The sequence below is a fragment of the Terrapene carolina genome, unplaced genomic scaffold, assembly GCF_002925995.2.
Source record: "Terrapene carolina triunguis isolate 2854851 unplaced genomic scaffold, T_m_triunguis-2.0 Scaffold31, whole genome shotgun sequence".
Classification (NCBI taxonomy): domain Eukaryota; kingdom Metazoa; phylum Chordata; order Testudines; family Emydidae; genus Terrapene; species Terrapene triunguis.
This window is the reverse complement of record NW_020664382.1, coordinates 10,249,644-10,268,491: the sequence shown is the minus strand read 5'-3', so window position 1 is coordinate 10,268,491 and position 18,848 is coordinate 10,249,644. Positions and strand designations below refer to the sequence as shown.

The 18,848-nt window shown below is 41.6% G+C and overlaps 2 protein-coding genes across 3 annotated transcripts in view; one reads left to right on the top strand and one right to left on the bottom strand.

The window, feature by feature from the left end:
• On the bottom strand, positions 1-16,626 carry LOC113406612 (T-complex protein 1 subunit theta). The gene is made up of 15 exons (XM_026652295.2): positions 16,467-16,626; positions 12,763-12,853; positions 11,925-12,004; positions 10,051-10,200; positions 9,562-9,742; positions 8,707-8,768; positions 6,790-6,927; positions 5,209-5,387; positions 3,920-3,986; positions 3,744-3,831; positions 3,514-3,629; positions 2,455-2,526; positions 2,212-2,376; positions 1,611-1,730; positions 1-356 (listed from the first exon to the last, which is right to left on the bottom strand). The coding sequence occupies exons 1-15, from the start codon at positions 16,524-16,526 to the stop codon at positions 279-281; spliced, it is 1,647 nt and encodes a 548-aa protein (XP_026508080.1). The 5' UTR covers positions 16,527-16,626; the 3' UTR covers positions 1-278.
• Positions 16,627-16,854: 228 nt separating this feature from the next.
• LOC113405077 (MAP3K7 C-terminal-like protein) overlaps positions 16,855-18,848 on the top strand; it is a 73,212-nt gene continuing 71,218 nt past the window's right edge. For both annotated transcript variants that reach the window (XM_026652284.2, XM_026652279.2), the window contains exon 1: positions 16,855-16,957. The gene's annotated coding sequence lies outside the window, so the exon portion shown is untranslated. The remainder of the gene's footprint in view (positions 16,958-18,848) is intronic.

Here is an 18,848-nt window from a genome sequence, read left to right as displayed (position 1 = left end):
GAGATTCAAAACAACTTGTTCCTTTAATCACTATAGATAATTAACACTCAAAAGCAACATGTGTGAAAGTTAATTTTAAGGCTACAAGTCTAATAGGACAAGTTAACAAATTCAGTCTTTTTATATTGCAAGTTCATTTATTGAAATAGTAGCAGTACTGCACTCTTTACTGGATTACAGTTTCATAACTTAAGGTGAGGGAGAAAACATGTCAGGTCCCAACAGGAGTATTACAAGATGCATACAATCCTAGTTCACTCAAAGTACAGTGAAGGTGTTCATTCGCTTTGGTCATCATCCCAATCTTTCTTTCCTGATGGAGGTTTGGGCCCACCAGCTGGTTTTGCCATGATGATCTTGGGGAAAAAAAATTAGATTAAGTAACACTCACTTTGGATTTTTCCTTTCTATAGCTTGACATACAGTTTGAGCAGCATTCACTAAACTTATGCAGATCTGTTACTTTTGTACATTTGAACAGACAAGCTTTTGCCATTGGGTGTGTCCCATATTTCTGCAAATATGTAGCAAGTTGGCACATCATAAGGTGCTGTTTTCCCCAATACAATTTCAGTATTCCCTCGGTTACCTTTTTTAAAAGGGAGAGGGGGATTCAAGCTGTACACTTTCACATCTAAGAAAGATCTGTTTAATATCTAGCTAGTTTGTCAGAGTGACTGGGTTACTGAACACATGCAATATATTACAGGAAGAGTTTAAAGATAATCTGTAATGCCCAAAATCTGAATAAACTGAAAATCTATTTTAAATCCCTGACATCAGGATTTCCTGGCATAGGTAGACTTCCAAAAATGCCAGCTACACCTCTCTCAAGTAGCACTGCACAATTTAGTTTCAGTAAATAAGATGAATTCACTACAGCACAGCAATCTGCCACAAATCGTATTTCAAATAGGTTGTTAAAAAGGTGAAACTGCTCGCACATGTGCCCTTGAAAGCCAACAATACATATTAGCTCTGTGCTGAGTGTGGATACATTCATGCAACAGATGTGTGTCTCAACTCAATATAACAAGTGCCACCGATTTTACAGCTCGCTATTTTTCAGGTTAATCTTTCCATTCATCCTTATCCCAGTGTCCTTGTTGTTTAGGGGCTTTTGGACTGCCTGCTGGTTTTGCCATAATAATCTACAGAAATTTTACATGCATCACACACATTTCTGCTAAAGTTCCATAAAATACCAAGTCATTAAACTATCCAGAAAAGCCTTCAACGCATTCCTTCCATTTTATTGTACAAGATGCATTTAAAATATAGATGTGGAAGGTTTTCTTTTTTGAAATACATACTACACATTTTCTTTGAGACAGTTACGTGCTCATACCTGTGAAATTAAGAGCTACCAACTATGGGTCAGGATGTAAATCCAACATGTATTGGATGTGACATGGCACCTTGCCTCACCTTTCCAAGATCTGAATCTAGCAATATGGTCAGCAATAATATATCTTGGTTTCACAAAAATAAACTGATTTAAGGTTATCAGTTTAATTTTTATAGCATGTATTCCTGACATGTACAAAGATGTCTCAAGTTAACTCGGAAGTTTGAAATCACTATCTCCCAAAGTCATTTCTTCAACTCACCTGATCTACTCTGAGCACAGTCACTGCAGCATTTGTAGCCAGTTTAATACCCCAGTGTTTTCCAAGATATGTGTCTAACACACCAGTTTCCAACATATCCTTCACAGCTGCAGTTTCAGCCTGTCAGAAAAAAATATGAACATTGTTCAAAGTTTCATAGCACCAGATTTTCCTACCTTATTTCAAACTGTTCTACCTTTGTAATCCTAAACAACAACAGCCACACCCACCAAGTGGTAACAAAATGACACTTTCCTGATTTTATCCCCTTTCCTCCAAATAAAACATTCATTTGAGCAACTTTTAGAAATGCGAACTGAATCATAAGTGGAATTATCTGAGCAATTGTTCAAGAACATATCCTCACGTCTCACATACAACCATTGTGTATGTAGTAATGTAACTAATTTGTCTGCTGAAGAACAAAACATCCATTCTCTAAGCTGTTTGTCTAGCTCACTGATTAATATACTGCTCCAATTACTTTAAAGCTGAACACCTAAAATCTAGAACATAATTTATATCCTTAGGTATTTTATGTGGAGTATTCTTTTGCACAGAACCAAGTATTTTGGCAGGCATAACGTATGACACCATTTACCTCAATATCAAATCCAACATTTTTGTTGCCTTCTTGGTGCACTGCATAAAGTTTGGAGAGAACCTCATTGGCCTTTACTCCCGAATTTTCTGCTAGTGCTCGAGGAATGGCTTCAAATGCCTCAGCAAATTTCTTGATAGCATACTGGTCAAGCCCAGGACATGTCTAAAGCAAAGTTTGAAAACTGTTTAATATTGTAAAGGAAAAGAAATGGATGAAGTGAGAGGAAAATGCATTATTTACCTCTCCGTAAGATGCGATCTGCTTGGCCAACTCAATCTCTGTTGCACCACCACCAGGAACAAGACGTTTATCCTGTGAACAAAACCCCACAAGATACATAATTATAAATGCAAAGTGGTTTGAGGTAGTTTTGTTTTAAAGTAACCTGAATAGATTTTTAGTTTCTAGAACTAATTTCTGCCTTCATAAACAGATATTTTTCTTGGTAGAATATTACACAAGTGCAGAAATGGCACCAACTTCAAAAAGTGAGGCATTTTATTAGTATGGCTAAAGGTAAAAATCTAGCATCTATTATTTCTAAATGTCTTTGGAAAAAGTTCATTACTATAATAAAACAATGAAATGGAAGTGGTAAGAGTAAATTTGTTTTTATCTCAACAGACAACATGACTTGTTGGGAAAAATAGGAAAGGCACTGTATATTAATACTGCTCCTCAGCCGATCATCTATTCTGGGGAGTCATTATGGAAGAGGCAGAATAAGAACTGCAAGGGACTCAGACTTGGATTCAAACGGTGGCAAAGTGGAAACTATCAGATGTTAAGCTTTCAAAAAGCTTCATGTTTTCTACATAGTTTTTCAGCCTGTATTCACATTGAGGACTCCCCATCTTATTTTAAAATCAGTATCTTAATTGCACAGTTTAAAGACAAAACTTTTGTAACAGACTAAGCTGTCCTAATTTATGAACTAAATATTTTTGTACAGTATCTAAGCATATTTAACACCCTTATCACCAATGATAGATACCAAGATCCAGATTTAGCTCTGCCAGCTTGTATTGGTCTCAAACAGATCATCTTGTCACTCAAGATGGACTAAGCACAGTGCACTCTGGCTACAACCCATCTCCTAACTCCAGGGCTGCACGAGTGGCATAGGAATCAGTTACACACCCGCTCTTTGCCCACTGGAGATTTCCCCCGTGCTGAGGAGATGCAAGTAGTTTCCGCATTCCAAGCAACAGAAGGGAGCAAAGCATGCCGTAAAGTCTTGGCACAAATATCTTGGTCTACAGCTCTGTTTTAATAGAGAAGTATATTCATTTTACTCACCCTAGTGAATACTTTGAAAGTATTAACACCATCATCTATAGCTCTCTCTATGTCATCCATTAGATTATCTGTAGATCCACGGATTACTATGGTAGAAATGGCACCATCTTCCTTTTCTGTTAAGGAAAGACAGACTTAATTCTCTAGAAAACATATTAAGATGTAGAACATTTATAAATAAAGTTCTAGTCATGACATAGAACCATGATCTCCTACGAATAGAAACATACCATGCTTAAACACAACTACTTGTGTATCCCCAACCTCTGACAAATAAACACTGTTGCAATGACCCATTTCTTCTAGTGTAGGTGGAATCTGGAAAAAAGAAGCACAAGTCAGAAAAAGATTCTGTTCATACAAAATAAATATCTCCACTGATGATACTCATTTGCAAACGGCATACCAATTTGGGAAGAGCGGTAGCGCCAAGAGTTTTACACAGCCTCCTGAGATCCCATTTTGAGTTCAACCTTAAATAAATAAATAAAAAAGAGTTCCTTTTACTACCATGTTTCCAAGAACAATTTGAAGTTTACTTTAGTTTGCAAGGAAAAATAAAGGTTTCCTCCATAATTTGGCAGTTCTATGTAATATTATCAGAATTAGTTTATTGGTATCCACTACAACACTACCATGGCATCAACTCCTCTAGTGCATTTCTGCAGTTGCTACTCTATGGTTACAGGAATTCCATGCTAATATTACAGAAATTGAAGTAGTAATGCTTTATTTTTAAGCACTGTTCACTTGGAATCAAATTTTTTTTACTTAATATCTGTCTAGCATTTTGAAAGTTTAACTATTAATCCTCAACATCTTTGTGAGAGGAATAGCTATTATCTCCATTTTACTAATGGGGAAAATGAAGTTTAATAAGTTTAACGCTCAAGGGTACTAGGCCAACATCTGGTCTGCTGTATTAGACCATGTTTCATCACAAATAATCTCATGGGATCAAAATGCTGTTTCTCTGAACATGTTACAACTCTTTTGAAGTGTCACTGATCCTGTTTTGTAAACATAAGAATAGCTTTTACATGCACAAGACTTTTCTGAGAGGATCAAAATATGAAAATATAACACTAGCTGTTATGTCTTTTTCATGGGGCTGTCCTACATTTAATAATTATACCTATACTCAAAACTGTCCACTCATTTTTATAAAGTGAATTTTAGTGCCCATGGAAAATGCTTATCAAAGGTCCTAGGGCAGAGTTCTTCCATTTATGCACTACCTATATTGTTTATACTTCCGCACACCACTGCATACTCTGACTTGGAGGAACCACCATTGTGATAGCCCTACCTCTATGCCCATTTAACCACTTTACTAAAATCACTAATATGTCTTTTTAGAATATTTGATTTTGTTGACTGGAAAATTATTTTCAAATAATGAATAACTACAATATACAGACAATGCAACCATTACACCAAAACTCCATATTTTGCAAGGTGCAATCCATTGTCAGGAAGCTCCAAGCTACGTTCGGTAACAGACACACCCTAACTGTAACTAACTTAATAGACACTCAATTTCACCCTCTACTGGAGGAAAAATAATCATCCACATTAGGTAAGAACGTTTACATTACATATACCTTTGTATTCTGAGGACTTTGGGGAGACAACAGCAAGTATGGTATGTATAGGTATTGACATTTAAATTGTTTGTACCATTTTAATCCTTACCTGACTAACATAAGATTGTATTTATTGGCATAATGAAGTGCCATGTCTGCCACTTTGCCACCGGTTACTACAACATTTGCACCAGCATCAGCAATTGCCTTGACTTGCAGATCCATTAGATTTTCTTCTCCCTTGCTGAAATTCCTAAGTTCGTCAGCAGTTTTTATCAGTACAGTGCCCTATCAAAAGGAAACATTTTTCAATTTACAAAACACATGTGTATTGTGCCTAGAGGTTTTACATGACATTTTGACAAACCAAAATGAACTTGCCCCTTTCCTGTTCACCACTTAAACTCATGCTACTTTATCACTATTCCTCAAGTAAAAGCATGAGTGAAACATGTCAGATACTAAATTGCAGGTCAGCAAGGTTCAGTTCTGGACCACCAGGAGAGAAATTTCACAGTTGAAGATCCTATCTCAGGAATGCCTTAGTTTCTAGTCCAGAGTTCAGATACAGGAACTGTTCATATCTGTCCCTGTAGCTGCTCAAGTGTCAAGACAGTGCTTCCTAAAACAGAATACTAACCATATAGAATTTTACATACACACAAACCATCCTGGCTACCAGTTTACTTCTAGAGTTCAGTGTGATTTATGGAGAATGAGGTGTAATATCCTCCACATGGCTAGCACCAAGTGAGCAGCCACATTTTATATCAGCAGAAGCTTCTAAATGGTCTTCCAGGGTAGCGCCAGAACATATCATACTAATTTACTTTAGATGTCAAGTAGGCTTGTATCGCTCTGGCAAGAGGAAAGTCACAACCATCCTATCCAGACACAGGTGGAAAGATTTTTTCCAGCTACCACTGTTATCTTTAAAATCTAAGGAAGGCTTTACAGAGGCAAAGAAATAGTAAATGTCCCATTTTGAACAAAAAGATAGATTGCCGTCATCCACATGCTCATGCCAGTGCAGCCTAAACCATTTACTTCTTTTGACAGCCTTACATTGGACAGAAGGGTGTAATGAATAACACCACTTCACACACCTGACATGAGTTGTCAGGGGAGCTATATTTTTGCCCAACACTATCATCTAGGACTTTTCAAAGGAAAAGAATTGAGTCACTGCAATGCAGCTCTATTCACCCCTACCAGAGTCTATAACTTTTCAGGTAATTTTGTCGACCACCATGATGTAATATAGGTATCTGCAATTAAGTCAATTAATTAATTTGCACTTAAATGTCATATTAAACAACCTAGTAGAGCAAAACTACTGTGTGTTGGGCACACAAGAATATCTTAAGAATATCTTAAACTCTATTTTGACTCAAATTATATTTGTATGCTAACATTTTGTGTTATATATTATCTGTCAGTGGTCTCAGGAAAAGTTTGAAAATGCATCTGCTCAAAGGAACACTTCATATTAAAGTTAGAGAAAAATATGGTTTAGACAGCTATGATAGAAAACCCTGAACTTCATTTTAAACATAGAAGCTCAAGTCCCCTATTAAAAAAAGTCAATTGTCAAGGATATTTAAAGTTAATATTAATCTGAGAATAATACAGACCAAGTACTGCATATGTACATAAATTGCTATGGGACCTCTTTTGGGCACCTACATACCTTAGTTTCAGTTATCATGCCATCAAAAGGACAGGAATACACAGCTATTTTGGCATCTTTGACAGAAGTAACATCTCCTTCAGTTTCTTTTTTAAAAACCATACCATGCAGGACTGAAGAAGCAGAGATACCAGAGCCCTAAAGAGAATAAAGGGGACAGATAAAGATCACATTTCAGTACACCAATCCACCACAATAAAGCTACACTTGCTCTTTTAAAAAAGGAAGTCTCATGTTTGAACATGCTTAGACATGTTTCTATTCCAGGATGAGGAGAAAACACTATGCTGATTTGGGAATACTGAATATTCTTCTCTAGAAATACACAGTTGAAGATTTATTCCATGGCAGTAACAATTAGAAATTTATAGTGATCCTTTTTCTGCTCCCAGTCAGGAAGAAGGATTAGCAAGAAAGAAGTTGATGGGAAGCACAAGTTTAGCCCATCCTGTCATCCTTACTGAGGTCTAATATCCCACTGACAGAGTAAGAACAACAGGATCAGGCCCGTAACATTCTGCATCCTCCCCCACCCCAGCCTGAACATCTGGGTTGCATTTTAATTGAAGGTACAATTACTGAAAAACATATTGGTTGAGCTTTTAGCTCATGAAACTGATTTGTTTAAGGACCAAACACTTGGAGTTCTGCCCCTGAAGTCTACAGGCAATTCCGCTCTAAGACAAGTATTGCACAGAAAATATCTTGAAACTAGGAATGCCAGAGTTTGGTAAAAATAATTTAATTGAATGTGCTATAACAATATATCTACATTATTGAAGCCGTGCCTCAATCTATCAAAAATAAAGACAATCTTAAAGTCTAGGCTGGGTGAAGGACAACAGAAATGTAACATTTTATGATCCAAAAGTTAGCTATTTTCATTACAGAGTTATCTAATACAATAACAGGAATACCAGAATTTATTCCTGGGGGAATTCTGCGCAAAGCGCAGAATTAATATCCCCTGCAGATATTTCTCCCCCTCCCCCGCCACAAAATAATTGATTCTGACAGGGAGGCAAAGGGAAGCCATGAGAGGGGTGACACTGCAATTACACCTTTTGCCAACCAGGGGCTGATATGGTGCCAGAAGAGAGGGCAGCCTGCTGCGGAGACAGAGGAGGCAGAGGCTGCCTTCCTCAAAGTGCCATGGCCGCGGGACCAGGTTAGGAGGCACGAGATATGGGGGGACAAACAGAGTGGGGCACATGGAGCTGCTGGGGAGTCACAAACTGGGGTTCAGAAGGGCTAGTGAAGGTACAGGAGTTAGTGGGGTAACAACATTAAGCCAAGGGCTGAATGGGAGTGAGGGTACAGGGCCACATGGGGATATGCCTGGCTGAATGGGGAGTGGGCGTGCAGAGAAGATGTGCCTGACTGAAAGGGAGTCAGTCTGTGTCTGAATGGGGGATGCTCCCCAACTCCCTAACAATCCCTCCCACCCCCCACAAAAAAAACTGTCCCGCCCACACCTAACAACCTTCCAGGTTCACTCCCAGGGCTCCTTCCCAGCAATTACTTCCCTCCCGCTCAGCTCCTCCGTTGCCACTGACTCCCCCAAGCTTTCACACTGCTTCTAAGTGTGTGGCAAATATGTTTCTGAATTGTAGTTTAAATGAATTACTACTCAAAGTTCCATATTTAATATGCCTAGAAAGGAATCTATTTGTCGAAAAATATTTCCTGAATTTTTTTTGTTGTCTGTTCCAGACATACTTGCTGACAAGTATTGTGAAATAAAATTACCAAAATAATTGAAACTGGCGTGGTTATATTGTGTTATTCTGACAAATAAAATATGCAGAATTTTGAAGAATTTTTAAATATTGTGTGCAGAATTTTTAATTTTTTGGCGCAGAATTCCCCCAGGAGTAAGAATTAGTCATGCTTTAGTGAAAAAAGTTCAGAGCTTACCAAAATTTTGCATACTCTGATGCTGTCAACATTGAAATGACCAGAATTAGGAAGAATAGATACTGTTTGAGAAAAGAAACATGTATTATATAATTTAAGTGCAAAGTACAAATGTGACACTAGAAAATCATATGCATCATTTATATAGAAAATACTGTATTAAGATATTTGGTTTCAAAAGCCTTTAAACAAATAAAGAGATCAAGAAATGAACTGCCAAATTTTACGTTAGCAGGAAACAGTTACCCTCCTCGATGATCAGTTACAGATAAGTATAGGTACTGCAATGCTGAGAAAGCGGAACTCTTCACTATGAAATGGCAGTATCTGGCCAGCAAGAGAACACAAATCAATGAAGCCAGCAGGCCAAGTTTAGCCTGTGCCCACTTACACTGAGGCTGAATTTGGCCCAGAGTATTTTGAGGAAAAATTTGCTCTAATGATGAGAGTTGTATTCTTGAGCTCTACAAGATGGAGAGCTCTATATAACAAAACTCACCAACATCACACTTAGATTAAGTCGTGCATTTAAGAGCATGAGTGCAACTGCAAAGATGAAAATAGATTTTCATCTTGAAAATGTATGGCTTACTAGAAAGCCATTTGGACTAACCACAGCTGGGCCACAATGAGCATGAAGAGAATTCAGTGGGTAAGAGGAAAAGAAATACCACCTCCCTCTCTCCCTTGCCCCCAAAGGCATGAGACCTAATATATTCAGCTCATTTAGCCTAATACATGAATAGCTGGCAATGCCTTTCACCTATGACGTGAGCACTTGAATAACATAACAAAGATTAAAAACAAGCCTGTATTCAGTTTAGATACATACAAGATGCAAACTTGTTTACTTACCACATGCCTGAGCAATAAGCTTTGCCAGGAAGATTTCATTGCCATATTGTTTACTCATTACTGAGGTGTGCAGCAAAGATGCCACTTCTTCAACATCATGCAGATTCTTTGCAGAACAGCATACTAAGTCAGGAAGAATTTCTAGGGCTTTCTTGCAAGCTTTTTCATAACCTTCTATCACCTGTAATGCAAATGACAAAGTTCACTGACATTCTAACCTCCTCCACCTAACTGTACATTCATGTTCACTATGTTTCCTTCTGAAAGAGTCACAAAGTATCAATGCATACATTATGTATATACTGTCATTTGAAAGTTGACTAAAGGGAGCAGCTCAAAAGGGATGGAGATCATCAAGTAATACATAGCAAGTATTCAAGAATATTACAGATGTGATTAAGTAAAACACAACCCAAGGTCACTGATTAACCCATATTAGTTATCATCTACCAGTTTTCATGCAGCATGAATATTAAATTAACTACATGCCTCTGAAACTGAAAGTCCCATCCTCAGAAGTTCCTCTGCTAGCTCAAGAAGGGTTCCAGCAAAAACAAGGACAAAGTTTGTTCCATCTCCAACTTCTTGCTCTTGCATATGGGAAGCCATTACAATCATTTTTGCAGCAGGGTGTTGGACCTGTTAAAGGAGTTAGACATATTAATTTAACTGTTAATATCCCGGTTAGTCAACTTTAAAAGTATATAGCCCTAAAGTTCTTTGTATGTATCAAATATAAGCTCCTTTTTGATTAAAAATCTGATCTAAAATTAATCAGGATTAAGAACTAGATGGGGAAAAAGCAAGTTAAACAGCAAATTACACAATAAGCAAGAGTATAAGATATGAAAATTGCAAGACTCTGGAATACTGCTGTGGGGTTAAGACAATAGAAAAAAGGCACTTCCTTTCTTCCCCATTTCTAATTGACAGCTGCATTATTTTTAAGGGATACCAGTGTGGCCTTACAATCACACATGTAGATTACCTTAGACTTTCAATTTAAGATAAACTTCAAGCAACACTGAGTTTTGTGTATGCATATATACACAGTTGATCAGCTCTAAGCTATACTTTGCAATCTGCACAAAAATGGCAGCTCTTCCCCCTTCCAATAAACAATTTAATAGAAAAGTGCTTTATCTATTCTTGGATATATTTATAGCTACAATTACGGTGTCTAAGCCATGGTGACATGCAAGATTGATTATAATAAGCAATTAAGACTCCTGTATTTAAGCACTCTACTGAAATTTTACAGTACTGAGAATACTGGAAAAACAAGTCTAACCGTGCATGTAAATATAGATTTAAAAATATCAAATTAAAAAAGCAGTAAATACATTTTCTTAAACATTTTCGCTGTGTGTTTGTTCACTTGCTAATTTTAGAATTCAATCATTTATAATAGTCCCCTATTTAAAGTAAATTAAGAAAGTTCTATAGCAGTGATACTCAGACCTCAGTGGTTCAGGAGCCAAATTAGCAATCAACATCACCCAAAAGAGCCATAGTAGTGTGAATGCATTGTTTATTTACTATTTTTTATATATTATTCTCATAGCAAAATAACTGACCAAATATTATTATTTTATCAACTACAATTGGTTAATAACATAGTAAAATAACCTGATTGGTTAAGGATATTAAAACACTGTGGTTTAATATCATGTGCTGCAAAGAGCCGCAGAAGACAAACTGAAGAGCCACTTGTGGCTCAGGAACCTCAGTCTGAGTATCACTATTCAATAGCATACACACAACATTATTCATGGGTTGACACAGAGGCATCACGCAATTGAGTTTCTATTTAACTGTTGCAGCAAATGACATGTCACCTCAGCTTCTGCACAATTCTATTAACTTTCTCATTGCAGGATAATGTCACATCCCCAACGTCCCTAAAACCAAAAGCGAGAATTCTACGCAGGTAGAGGGACATGTGAAAATTGGCACCAACAAGAAATTAACGTTGCACTTATTTCTCTTAAACAAGAGTCTTCCACACAAGATGTCAGCAATTACAATCCATGTCTCTTTCATTCCTAAACTCTACTCCTATTTTGAGGAGGAAGAGAGGCAAATACCAATAATGATATTCAATAATTCAAGTGTCTTTGCAGCAGGGCCTTTCTGTCACTACTAGAGCTCTGAAAAGCCCTTCTATTTTTTTCTGTTGTGTGTATATTCGCTACACTCCTCTCAGGATCCAATTATGAATTTGATCATTTAGAAACTGTGGCCCTGATCCTACAAACTTACCCTTATTAATAAAACTGAGTAAAAGTCTTAGTTGTTGAAATAAACTTTAGCTAGTTGGTAAGTAAGTAAGTAAAAATCTTTTAACATGAAAAAGCACTTACCTCCAACTCCCTTAAGATAGTTGCAGCATCGTTTGTCACGAAAAGCTTCTCAAGATGATTGATAACCATTTTGTTCATTCCTAAATGATAAAAAGCTCATCAATTCTTATTTTACACAACTGTAAATACTTCACAGTTTGAATTGGTGTTATTTGGTTAATTCCTCTCATCTCACGCAATCAACGGACTATTTTTGTTCTTCATATAAAAGTATTTATAACAAAGAAGTTTACCATAATCAGTTTCCCCTGTAAAGAAGTGGTTTGGGATATTTTGACCTTCATAATTTTTAGCCCTATAAACATTTGTAAATTTGGATTGAGGAATCTGTGAGACCTCTCTCTTCTGAAATAAAGTTTTGAAGTTACATTAAGGGGATACTAACAATTTAAACAAAATTAGTGTTTTGTAATCCTATTACATAATTTAAGATTACTAACAAAAATGTACCAGCACAATATGTTTTTCAGTTTATTTTGTGCATTTGATAGTGCAGTGTGTAGTCAGTTTAACCATATCCCCTATACAGTCAATGTTTCTTCAACTTCAGTGGATCTTTCACATAGCAGCAAATGGGGCAAAAAAAAAATTAAATTAGGACAATGATGATAATTCTACAAAAACAGACTTGAGGACTCAGAGGCAGATATGGGATATAAAACTTTTTTTTAAAAATTGACCAGACTGAAAATGCTCCTTTATTGAAATCATGTGACTAAAGACATTTATAACTGAAGTTTTACCACAAACAATGGAATGGTCATCCTTCAAGAAAAACAAATATAGCTTCTTTGTACATAAATATTACAATAAAAGGTATAAAATTAGAGAAGGTTACCATTTGGTCCAAGAGCTGTACGGGTTGTTTGGGCAAGCTCCTTACATGCCTGTATGTTCCTAAATACAGCTTCTTCTAATCCTGAAAAATGCTGTCCAAAAAAAAAAAAAAAAAAAAAAAGTTTATTGCTTAGAATCAGAGGTTCTAACAAAAAAATTCTGGAAGAATTACAGTCACTTGTCATTTGACAGCCAGGATGAAATGCTGGCTTCACTAAAGTCAATAGCAAATCTCCCACTGAGTTATTTTGGAGTGAAATCCTGGCTACACAAAAGTTTAAACAAAAATTCAATCCTCCTCTTTCAAAAACAGTGACAAAGAAGCTAACATACACTGGCTGTCAACTGCAGAGTTTAGCAACTAAAGCAAATTTATGAATATGAAAGAGGAAAGTTGGGTCAACACTCAACAGATTGAACCTCATAAGTCTGTCCAAGTAAATCAGGGACTTCTGGTGAGGATATTGGCTTACGGAGGGCATGACAAATGTCCTCCACACCTACTTGCCTGAGAAAAATGTATGCACCATCATTCCCATCAAGATCACACCCCCAAAGTTATACCATTTACACCACTCCCACATCAGTAAGTCAACTATGCCCCACAAGATAAATAATTTCAAACTCCCTCCCACATACACCTCTACCCCAATATAACACTGTCCTCGGGAGCCAAAAAATCTTACCATGTTATAGGTGAAACCACGTTATATTGAACTTGCTTTAATCCGCCGGAATGCGCAGCCCCCCCTGGAGCACTGCTTTACCGCGTTGTATCTGAATTCATGTTATATCGGGTTTCGTTATATCGGGGTAGATGTGTACATACATCCATTTGTAAATTTAGAGCTCCTATCAGTTAATAAATCATGTCTCCTCTCTCACACACCTCTGCAAAGCTCATCTGGGTGCCCTCTAAAAGTCCCAGAGAAAGCTCTGTTTACCAAGCTCCCTCACAACTTCAGGAAAGGTAGAAGCAGCTCCAGCTGTTCTGTTCCTCTGTCTCTTCTTGTTAAAGAAGAACCAGCATCTGTGCCATTTTGCTTCCCCTGTTCCCCTCTCCTTTCTACAAGAGTTCAGCAGCTCCTGCAACTATTCCCTACCTCCAACTACTCTCGTGAATAAAGAAAAGCATAAAGTTCCCTGAGCTGCTTGCGTCTCCCATTCTCCATCCTGTTAAGCAGCAGTACTCAGAAACCTCTGTTGCTTTCTTCTCCCTTCCAGAGGAGGAGTCAGCAATAACCTAGTCCAGGGGTGGCCAGCCTGAGAAGGAGCCAGAATTTACCAATGTACGTTGCCAAAGAGCCACAGTAATATGTCAGCAGACCCCCCCGTCTCCCAGCACGCCACAGTAATATGTCAGCAGACCCCCCCGTCTCCCAGCACGCCTGATCAGCTGTTTCGGGGCATGCAGGAGGCTGGGGGGGGGGGGGGAGGTGTGTGAAAGCGAGGGCAAGGCAGGCTCAGGGGAGGGCTGGGAAGGGGTGGAGTGGGGGCAGGGCCTGTGGCAGAGCCACGGGTTGAGCAGTGAGCACCCCCCAGCACATTGGAAAGTTGGCGCCTGTAGCTCCAGCCCCGGAGTTGGTGCCTATCTAAGGAGCCGCATATTAACTTCTGAAGAGCCGCATATGGCTCTGGAGCCACAGGTTGGCAACCCCATACCTAATCCCTCTCTGTCCATTTATTTGAGCAAAGTTTCTATTCTCCTAGGCAGGTTTGTCAACTCCTACCAAAATACATGTTAAATACACCTCTACCTCGATATAACGCGACCCGATATAACGCAAATTCGGATATAACACGGGAAAAAAGTGCTGGGGGGGGGGCGCTGCACTCTGGTGGATCAAAGCAAGTTCAATATAACACTGTTTCACCTACAACGCGGTAAAAAATTTTGGCTCCCGAGGACAGCATTATATCGAGGTAGAGGTGTCTATTAATTCAATGTTGAGTGTAGCACTGTACTAAGCATTTTGCTTCTCTGGAATTTTGTTTGTAAACAGTATAGTAAGAATAGACCAGGGGTCGGCAACGTTCGGCACGCGGCTCGCCAGAGTGAGCACCCTAGCTGGCCGGGCCAGTTTATTTACCTGCTGACGTGGCAGGTTCGGCCGATCGCGGCCCCTACTCGCCGCGGTTTGCCGTCCCGGGCCAATGGGGGCGCCGGGAAGCGACACGGGCCGAGGGATGTGCTGGCCGCGGCTTCCCGCCGCCCCCATAGGCCCGGGACGGCGAACCGCGGCCAGTGGGGGCCACGATCGGCCGAACCTGCCGCGTCAGCAGGTAAATAAACTGGCTCGGCCCGCTAGCGTGCTTACCCTGGCGAGCCGCATGCCGAACGTTGCCGACCCCTGGAATAGACTGATATAAGGGCATTCATTGGTAACAGGAGTGAGTTAATTTATTAGCATTTGCATTTCACAGCTGGGGCTCATTTGTGCTAAGCACTGTGTTGCTATATATCAAAACAATTCCTTGCCCAAACAGCTTGCAATATCGAAAGCCAAGCAACCTACACAGGGTGAGGGATCAGAGTCTCAATAAAAACAGAGTTGTGGTTGAACGGCCCGACAGCTGCTCAAAATTACCCACTGTCAGTTGCCTAAAGCTTTGGGGGCATTACTGTTAATACTTTCATAGACTCCAAGGCCAGAAAGGACTCCTGTGATCTAGTCTGACCTGTATATTATAGGCCATATAATTTCCCCACAATAGTTCCTAGATCATATATTTTACAAAAACATCCAATCTTGATTTTAAAATGGCCAGTGACGGAAAAAAGTCACCACAAACCTTGGCAAATTGTTCCGCTGGTTAATTACTCTAACCCTTAAAAACGTACATCTTTCAATCTGAATTTGTCTAGTTTCAATTTCCAGCCATTGGATCATTTTATATCTTTCACTGCTAACCTGAGGAGCCCATTATTAAATATTTGTTCTCCATGTAGGTACTTTTAGATTGTAAAAAGTCACTCCTTCACTTTCTCTTTGTTAAACTAAAAAGACTGAGCTCTTTCAATCTACCACTATAAGGCATGTTTTTCTAACCCTTTAATCCTTCTCGTGGCTCTTCTGTCAACCCTCTCCAATCTGTCAACATCCTTCTTGATTTATGGACACTAGAATCCGGCACAGATTCCAGTGGCGATCACGCCAGAGCCAAATACAGCGCTACAATAACCCCACTGCTCCTACTCAAGTCTCCCCTATTGATGCATCCCAGGATTACAGTAGCTCTTTCGGTCACAGCATCGCCCTGGGAGCTCCTGTTCACCTGCTTATCCACCCCAAGGCACAGCTGTTTTCAGTCACCGCTCAGGCAACAGGGGCCGCGAGCCCAGGGCAGGGTAACACCGGCAGGCGAAAAGGGGAGATTCGCTCCAGCCCGGGCCCTGCAGCCGGCTCGGCCCCGCCCAGCCCCTCCCCAGGTTGCAGCTACGGGCCCCGCCGGCAGCCTCCAGGGCGGCCACGCGCGAACCCGCCGTGGAGCAGAGACGGGGGAGAAGCTGCCCCCGAGCCCGCATCTCGCGGCCGGAGCCCCCCGCCCCCCACTAGTCCGAGGGGGAGGGGCACCGCGGACACGACAGGCCCCGCCCTCCTCAGCGCGTGGAGCCGCAGGGTCCAGCCCGGGCTGCGCTTCTGGAAGCTTCTCCGGCCCGGCCCCGGGGGCGCGCGGGAACCCCAGGCCCGGTCCCGCTCTCACCTTGGCGCCTTCTTTCAGCATCTGGGCAAAGCCCGGGGCCTTGGGCACGTGCATCGCCATGTCCGCTCGGAGCAGTGAGGCCGGCCACGCGCCGTGATGCACGAGCTGAACCACGGCAAACGGGAGAATGGAGGGAGCTTGCGCGCGCAACTCACAAGCCCCTCCCCTGGCACGCAGGCGCAGAAGGAAACAGCCGCGCCAGGCTGCGGCGGGCTCCCTCCTTCCTCCCAGGGAGAAGCGAATGATTCCCAGAGAACATCGATCGGAGGGCGGACGGAGGCTGGTTCGTGGACGCGCGGAAGGAGGAGGTGGAGTCCCTGTGACAGCGGAGGGGACGAGTTGCGCGCGCCCACAGCAGCCGCCTTGCGCCTTCTCCCAACGGCCGGACTGCGCTGCCTCGCCTCGCTCTGCAGCCGCGAGCCGGGCTTCGTCCCTGTGCCTGCGCAGCCAGCCTGTGCTGCGTGTAAAACCGGGTCCCGCTACACGCCCTGGTGAGCCCCGTGTGGCCGCACACACGTCAGGCTGAGTGGGGGCAGCAGGCACTCAGGGCCCAGCGCGGGGCGGGGGTAGCTCAGCAGACCCGAGGTGACTCAGGCCCCAAGCTCTGTCATTTTGCAGTGTGGACAGGGGTCAAATCGTAGCTCCCAGCCAGAAGCTCTGCGACGGGCACTTCCGCTGCCATAGCACGACTGTGGGGCCAGCAAATGTAAACCCAGGTTTGCAATGTAATGTGGATGCTCAAGTGTGGGTTTGGAAACTCCCAAGTCCAGGTCCCACAGACCCAGGTTTACAACACAGTGTAGGCATGCCTACTGTGCCCAGGGCTTTAGTTACTTGGCTCAGTGTTTCCAGAGAAGGGCTCCTTGTCCCCCTCTCCCATGTGGGAGATGATGTGGGAGGAAGAGCAGGGTGTTTGCAGCCCAGCTGTTTGTGACACCCTTTCCCCCAGGCTGAAACCCCAGAGTATGCACTGTGAGTGTCGACTATGGTGATGCATCATCAGCAAGACTAAGTTTTAGTCCCGGGTATTAGTAAAAGTCACGGGCAGAAAACAAAAATTCACGGCCCATGACCTGTCCATGACTTTTACTAAAAATACCAGTGAATAAAATTGAGGGGGGGTGCCCGGGACCCCCGCTGGTGTGTGCGGGTGGGGCCAGCAGGCTCCCTACTTGGCTTCACACTTCCCCCCCAGCAGCAGCAGAGTTTGGGTGTGGGAGGTGGCAGGGGGTTGGGGCCCAGCCAATGGAAGCTGCAAAGCCAGCATTCTGGGTGGAGGCAGCGCACAGACTTACCTAGCCATACCTCCGCCTAGCAGCTTACAAGGGGGATGTCACTGCTTCTAGGGAGCTCCCAGGTAAGCGCTGCTCAGAGCCTGCCTCACCCCCTCCTGTGCCCCAACCCCCTACCCCCTCCCACACCCAAACTCTGCTGTGGGGGACGGGCGTTGTAACCTGGGACTGCCACAGCAGCAGCCGGTGCGCCTGGCGCAGGGGCTGCCTGAGCTGCCCCTGAGCCAGGCACACCGGCTGCTGCAGAAGTCACGGAAACTCATGGAATCTGTGATCTCCATGAGAAACCTCAGCCTTAATCATCAGCATCAAAGCAAAAGGGACATAGCTTGCTTGCAGATCCGGTACCACCCAGATCAATCTTGAAATTGCATGGCTTACTAGAAGACCATTTGGATTTGATGATCTGGCAGGGTGTTCTGTGGTCTACACTTCAGATGTAGGTGGACATGGTGTTATGGTGCTCAGTGGTGTGAAAAAGACACACCCCTCAGCGATTTAGTTATGTTGATCCAGTGTCGATTCAGCTAGGTCAGTGGAAGAATGCTTCCATTGACCTAGCCCACTGTCACTCAGGTTCCTACAGCAACAGAAAAGCCCCTTCTGTCGCTGTAAGCTGCATCTAGCTATGGGGCTATGCCATTATAGCTATGCCTGTATCTGTCATCTCACCACTGAAGCTTTTGGTGACCATGTGATCGCTAACTGTGTAGAGGCCTTCCTTGATAAATGTTCTTCATAATACACAAAAGCTGTGCAGAGAAAAAGGAAGATGCATTCAAATAATAACAATAATCAGTCTAGATTCAGGGGTTAGGAAGCCTTTACAGATTGTAAGCCTTAACTTCTTAGTCCTTTGCTTCTCTAAATTAATTTGTCAGTGGTTATATAAATGAGCTAAGCTTCATTCTGTAACCAAATTCTTTCTGCACAGCTTTTGTAAAAGACATACTATCCTTGTTATTTTAATAACTGAATTAAACTAAACTGCTTTACGCCCCACTACTGGTGTGTAACTAAATCTGTTTATTCTAATCTTACGTTTATTTAGCTCCACCAGTACAAATTTTCTTAGGGTATGTCTACACTA

Bases quoted from the DNA above. Each gene is read 5' to 3' on its own strand.
- LOC113406612 (XM_026652295.2), bottom strand. From the start codon at position 16,526: ATGGCGATGCACGTGCCCAAGGCCCCGGGCTTTGCCCAGATGCTGAAA. The intron at 12,005-12,762 runs GTAACCTTCTCT...TTTATCATTTAG, and splicing joins TACAGCTCTTGGACCAAATG to GAATGAACAAAATGGTTATC. The intron at 3,832-3,919 runs GTATGCCGTTTG...TCTTTTTTCCAG, and splicing joins CTACCGCTCTTCCCAAATTG to ATTCCACCTACACTAGAAGA.